Source organism: Punica granatum, chromosome 6, assembly GCF_007655135.1.
Source record: "Punica granatum isolate Tunisia-2019 chromosome 6, ASM765513v2, whole genome shotgun sequence".
Lineage (NCBI taxonomy): Eukaryota > Viridiplantae > Streptophyta > Magnoliopsida > Myrtales > Lythraceae > Punica > Punica granatum.
Window position 1 is genome coordinate 3,749,998 of NC_045132.1, and position 6,541 is coordinate 3,756,538.

A 6,541-nucleotide genomic window follows, 5' to 3' on the forward strand; every position below is an offset into this window, starting at 1 on the left:
AAAGCCTCATAAGACGTCTTAGAAAAAGAAGACCATATCCTACTTATTTTGTCAATACTGAACCAGTGTTATCAAAACAGAACCCGACGATGAACTGAAAGGGGTATGGGTTTATGGGTTCATGTGTCCAACTGGGTGTTCGATGGGTTGGACCGCACGTTTAATTAAATAAAATAAATATGCATATTATTAAAAAATTATGATAATTAAGATAAAAGTAAGATGATTTCAAAAAAAAATATAAGAATAGTGTAACAAAATATCTATATTTAATATTTTTTACTCCAAAATAAATATTGAATTTTAATAAGTGCTTAAAAGTAGAGTTTAAAGAATAAAAAAGTAGTGGTGTCTTGGTTGGTAGTATACTAGTATAAGAAATAAGATGTCATGAGTTCAAATCCTTATACAACCAAGCAATTTTTACACTAAATAAAAAAAACTCATAAAACCGGCCGGTTTAATAAAATTTTGCTCAAAACCGGCTGGTTTAATGGGGCTAACGATTCAAATCTGCTATTTGAGTTTTCAGGCAAATTGGACCGGACATGGTGCCAGTTCCTGATCCGACCGGTCGAACCGGTCGATTCGGTCCGGTTTTGATAACAATGTGCTGAACTATAATCATTTTATTTTTCATAAACTCATTTATTTATGTACTGGTATACCATAATTTTCTCAAATAAGCGTAGTTCTTAATATACCGATCTAGTTTTCTTTTACTTAAATAATTACAAAGATTCCTCCTCTTCTATAATAGTCTGATAAATTCTGAAGTTATCAAGAGAACACAGTCCGAGAGGAATAAGACAAAATTATGCATTTTTATGTGGCTGATGTCAGATTTTGCTTAGTCCCTCTCAAGACATTGCCCTTATAATAATTAATTAAGTTTCTTGCACTGTATGTTCGTATATCATAAGGAGTCAAGAAAAGAAGAATGCCAAATTAAAGAGTGTCAAGTTACCAAAATAATGGGGAGAATAATAAATAAATAAAAAGGAGTAGGCAAACTATCCCCCCACAAAAGAAAATGGGAAGAGTATGACAAAGTTGTACGTTATATACCATAATTGGACATCATACACTTCGAAAATATTATGCCATGTTCGAATAAGTATGTGTCTTTTAGTCAAACAAAACTGCGGAAACTTTGAATTTATTGGAGCTAAAACAGAAATGACGAGACTTTTTAAGACATACGGGAAATCATAAAAGTTTACACGTAAAAGATAATAAAGGGATGGGAAAAGCTAGTTGAGTAAGGGGTTCTAATATATATATATATATATAACAAAATAAATTATTTTCAAATAAGAACTATTGCAAACTAAGACTAACAAAAGCAGAGATCGGAAAGCCTAGTGCTCGCTCTCGACCTGCAATGAAGAGGTTCCCGAATTTGATAATCATCAATTAGATTTTCAGCATCCTATTTTTTATCTACATGGCATACGGTTTCGTATCATATATTCTCTCTTAGGAAGTTTAGAAAGAGTGGCTTTTGTTTCCGTACCACATATACTTTGTTCAGAAGTTTAAAAAATTACCAATAATTGAGAGTTCATGATTCTCATATCGTCCTCTCCGATTTTGTTAGATTTTACACCGAATATGTTGTATTAAATGAAAGTCATGACATATCACTTTCTCTATATGTAAGTCAATTAGTTAAATGTGTACGTTGGCCTCACCATTTATTCATATAATATGTAATTGAATCAGCGGTGGGGGCATTAGTAACTCCTATATAAAGAGAACTCTCAACCTCAGAATTACTAAAACCATCATTTCACTTCTCTAGGAATAATTCTATTCTCTTCCTATAAATTAGGAAAGCAAAAGTGAATTAAAGTTAGTTGAGGATTATAGGATGGGGCCTTTGGGAGTATTAATGTATGTTATGGCCTTGCTTGTGATGGGATTGATCCACTATCGGGTGAACCGATGGAGGAACCCTAAGTGCAACGGGAGGCTGCCTCCTGGTTCCATGGGACTTCCCCTCATCGGGGAGACCATCCAGTTCCTCATTCCCAGCAAGTCCATTGACATCCCCCCTTTCATCAAGACCCGGACCATGAAGTAAGTTCTTTCACTAGATTCGGGTTGGCGTGCAAGTCTATACAAGGGAAGCGAATCTAGAAAGACTGAACATTCCATTTTTTGCTTATATAAAAGAAAACTTCAAAATTATGGTATTTCCTTCGATCAATTAGGAAAATAACTTACAACTTTCAAACATTTAGTACGGCCAAAATCTAGGGGGAAACGGCCCTGGAAGGAATTTTCATAATTAGGAAGCGATTGTTGTCTTGTAGCTTGGCTCCATTCGATAAAAATTGTGAACCACCCAAAGACTTGCTAAACATGGCAATTCCATTCCATTCATTTCTAATTGTTTTTTTTATACCAGGCATGCCTAACGCCACCGTCTATTGTATATCCGAATTTTAGATACGGCCCGATTTTCAAAACAAGCTTGGCAGGCCTCCCTGTGGTAGTTTCCTCGGACCCGGAGTTTAACTACTACATACTACAACAAGAAGGAAAGTTAGTGGAGTTTTGGTACCTGGACTCCTTTGCCAAGCTCATAGATGTGAGAGGCTTGGGAAGAGATGGGGAATCAACCCCGTTAACTTCCATCGGTCATATCCACAAGTACATGCGGAACATGGTTCTGAGTCAGATAGGAGCGGAAGCTCTACGAGAAAGGATCCTCCCTGATATGGAAGAAACTTGCCAGAAAGCATTGGTGGACTGGTCCACTAAAGAATCATTGGATGTAAAGAAAGCCACATCTTCGGTACGTAAACAATTGCTATTCGCTCGGAAGATTGAACTAGCCTTCATCATGCTAATTTTCGAATAGAATATCATTTTGGGGAACGGTTTCCTTTTATGTCCTGCAGGTCATATTTGATTTTACTGCAAAGCTTCTATTCGGATTTGAACCGGAGAAGAACATGAGCGAGAGGTTTAGTTATATATTCCAAGGTTTACTGTCGTTTCCGCTAAATATTCCAGGAACCGTTTTCCACAAGTGCTTGAAGGTAAGAATATAAAGTCAAAAAACACCGGAAGGATCATAAGAATTTCGATCAACCCAAACAGTTCGGGAAACGGCTTCTCCCACTGCCGTTTTTGGCTCCCTCCCCCCCTCTCCTATATCTCCAATCAATCCCGAATATCGCCACCCACGGCCAATGCCGTGCGTGGAGCAGTCGAAGGGGAGATTGTGCTGCGGCAGCAAGAGCCCACCTTTTCTGCCCATACTCGATGATTCAAAATATTTCTTATTTTGACCAACGTAGATTGGTTCAAGTGGTTTGATGCTTGTTCTGCTTAAGTAATGACCGAGTCATTGTGAATGCAAAAAATTCACGCTGTGAGAGTTTTACTTCTTAGTGTACCTACTTGGCTAAACTGGATTAGTTGGGGCTCAATTGAGACTAGGTTCACAACGAAAAAAAAAAATTCTTATTTTGTTGTTTTCTTTCTTTTTTCTTTTTTAATTTTAGGTTAACTTTAACAAATTGGGGGGTGCATTTTTCCTACGCCATAGTCCAGGGGTTGAATAGTTGCTGTTTTAAGTGCTCAAGAGACCATCTTGAGTAGTTTTTACCTATATATCTTTCAATATTTTGTATTTATAGGCCGAATTTCATTGTATTAGGATTATCCTCAGTATATGATTTCATTTAGGATTCTAAACGTATAAGGTTTACGTTTTCAGAAAAGAAACATTTCCAGTAAGCACTTTGAAAACAGTTTTTTGACCTCTTTCAGAAACAATATTATGTTTTGTTGATATAGATCTATCTAACATATGATAAACTAACTCAAATTTTTATCCAGAATCAAAAGATGGGTCTGAAGTTGATGAAAGATCTCATGGATGAGAGACGGGCTATGCCTGAGAAACACAGAGGGGATTTCTTAGATCAAATCCTTGATGGTATGAAGACAGAAAGCTTCATGTCTGATGATTTTGCTGTGTTTGCAATGTTCGCGATCCTATTAGCAAGTTTCGAGATATTATCTTCCAGTTTAACCCTTGCCCTCGTGTTTCTCACGGAACAACCTATGGTTGTAAAAGAATTACAGGTCCATTTTTGTGCTCAATTCCGTTTCAGTAATGATGAAGGATGGACATCTTCTCTCAGATATATAATATATTTTTTAATTTTTGTGACAGAAGGAGCATCAAGAAATACTTCAAAATCGAGAGCGGCGGGAAGGTGGGGTGACTTGGAAGGAGTACAAATCAATGAACTTCACAATGCAGGTAAATCTTATTAGCATTTCGATAAATGCACCGTGAAGAAGAGTTTTGTTCACCTTAGGCCGATTAAGGCCCCACAAGCTCATGCTTCTAGGAAAGTCCGTGCAAGGCGGGACTTGAACCCATGACTTCGTGAATACTCATTGGGTGTATGCATGTCCTGCCCGCTTGCCCCAACCCTTGGTGGTTAAAGGAATATATATCGTGAAGGGATAAATGGAGTTTTTGGTCCATGGACCAGTCACAAAAAGATTCAATCAAATTATCAGGCGCGATCTCCCTGAACTACTACATAAGATTGAGATTGAACGATGTAATATTTCTCTGAGTGTTCATATTGTCGAGTCTTTAACATTTCAGGTTGTGAACGAATCATTGAGAATGTTAAACGTCGGACCGGGAATCATGAGGAGGGCCATCAAAGATATTCACGTCAATGGTAGCACATTCTACAAATTGGAATAATAAGAAGTTCGGAAAAGTTGAAAACCCAGTTTAGGACTGTTATCAAAATTATCTTATGTTCGAAATTCTAAAAGTCGAGAAAATTGACACAGGATACACAATTCCTGAGGGGTGGACAATCGTGATAGCTCAATCAGCTCTTCAACTTAACCCTGAGACATATGATGATCCGCTTTCCTTCAACCCATGGCGATGGAAGGTAAAATTACATAAAGCAACCCGAACTACTTCATGAATTAGAAATCACGCACGAATATTTTCGTTTCCTTTCTCCTCATTTGATTTTCATACCCCCCAGAACTTAGAACCGACAGTTGTGGCAAAAAGTTTCATTCCCTTTGGCGGGGGGGCAAGAATGTGTGCTGGAGCCGACTTCACGAAGGCATTCATTGCAGTTTTTCTTCACCACCTAATCTCGAAATACAGGTGAAAATACACACACACACACACACATATATATATGTATGTATGTCTATGGTTCTCATTAATTTGCATTATATGATTTGCGGCATTCGAGTGATGTCCAGTCAATGATCAAGTGAATGTGATTAATGAATTTTCTTTTTCCAGTTGGGAGAAAGTCAAGGGAGGGGAGATAATCCGATCTCCAGTAATAGGGTTCGGAGATGGATTTTACATCAAGATACGTAGCAAATAGTACATGTAAAATATATATGAGAAGTGAAGTTAATTGATTTACTGTTTATGCAGACTACAGCCTATTGTGAACTAGGAGTATGACGAATAAGTTTGATGCTTTTAGATTCCGTTGTTCATAATACTATGCATATGACATGTTTGTAATTATTTCGATGGTTTATAAAGCTTGACTTCTTGTCATGTTGAATATGATCAGGTTTCATTGTTAATGGATTATGGGCCGCTTGATCCGTATAAAGTTGTTATGATAATATTGTTTGTACTCTAAATCAGCAGGGACATATCGCCCCCCGTGCCAAGCCTATAGATGTCAAGTTTAAGTTGACTTACATGAGACAACAACATATATTGTTCTTAGAGCAACCAATATCTGGTATTACCTTCAATATAATTTATGCTTATCAATGCAATGAGGCCACCTACTTCGATCTGCTGCTAATTATTGGGGTTACCAGAAGCTTTTATGAAAGAAATTTTCTTTGGGAGTGGCGCATGATCGACTCTTAACTAATCAATGATCATAGGCCTTGGATGATCCCATAAGATGTAGAAAGAGGGAACTGTTTCTGTTTGAGTCGTCCGAGTATGGCAGGTATAAGATATTTTATATATATCATCTTTGTCAAATAGAATGATAATGACGAAAACGAAAGCAAATCGATTATCTACATCTAAGAGTTTATTTGGGAGTGCGGATAGAGGTTTCATAATCACTTTTTGTTATAATTTTAAGCAACTTGGTGTTTGACGAGAGTTTTTAAAACCACGCTTTGAGTCGAAATTGCGGCACACGCCTCTTCACTCAACCGAGCACGTCCAACTGAGTGCGTCCTTTTGCGTCATGCGAGCACGCATCCACCTTACCCATGCACGCATCCTTGATGCACCCTGTGCCTGTCCTTCTACGTGTTCGCACGACGCCTACCAGGCTAGTTCGCTTCCGTACTTCATTGCATTTAAATCGTGAACAGTTCATGTTCCTTTAGCGCTTTTCATTTTCCCATTGCAGGAAATGAAACAAGAATGCGACTTGAACCCCAAACGACCACAATTAAAGACAACGAACACCTCTCGTCCAGTTTTTTGGACTGGAGTCCCAACCCTCCCTCCCAAAGATTGCAAGCAAATGCTCCA

The 6,541-nt window shown here is 37.8% G+C and overlaps 1 protein-coding gene across 2 annotated transcripts; it reads left to right on the forward strand.

The window, feature by feature from the left end:
• The first annotated feature begins 1,796 nt into the window (after window positions 1-1,796).
• On the forward strand, window positions 1,797-5,616 carry LOC116210133 (cytochrome P450 87A3-like). Of its 2 annotated transcripts, none has more exons than XM_031543947.1 (9): window positions 1,797-2,082; window positions 2,455-2,803; window positions 2,910-3,050; window positions 3,856-4,104; window positions 4,196-4,285; window positions 4,643-4,721; window positions 4,840-4,946; window positions 5,046-5,173; window positions 5,318-5,616. In XM_031543947.1, exons 1-9 carry the CDS (start codon window positions 1,874-1,876, stop codon window positions 5,403-5,405), a joined length of 1,440 nt encoding a protein of 479 aa, XP_031399807.1. In that variant the 5' UTR covers window positions 1,797-1,873; the 3' UTR covers window positions 5,406-5,616. The 2 variants fall into 2 exon arrangements, with proteins under 2 accessions (XP_031399807.1, XP_031399808.1); XM_031543948.1 differs by having other exon boundaries at window positions 1,942-2,082; window positions 2,414-2,803.
• The last annotated feature ends 925 nt before the right edge of the window (window positions 5,617-6,541 follow it).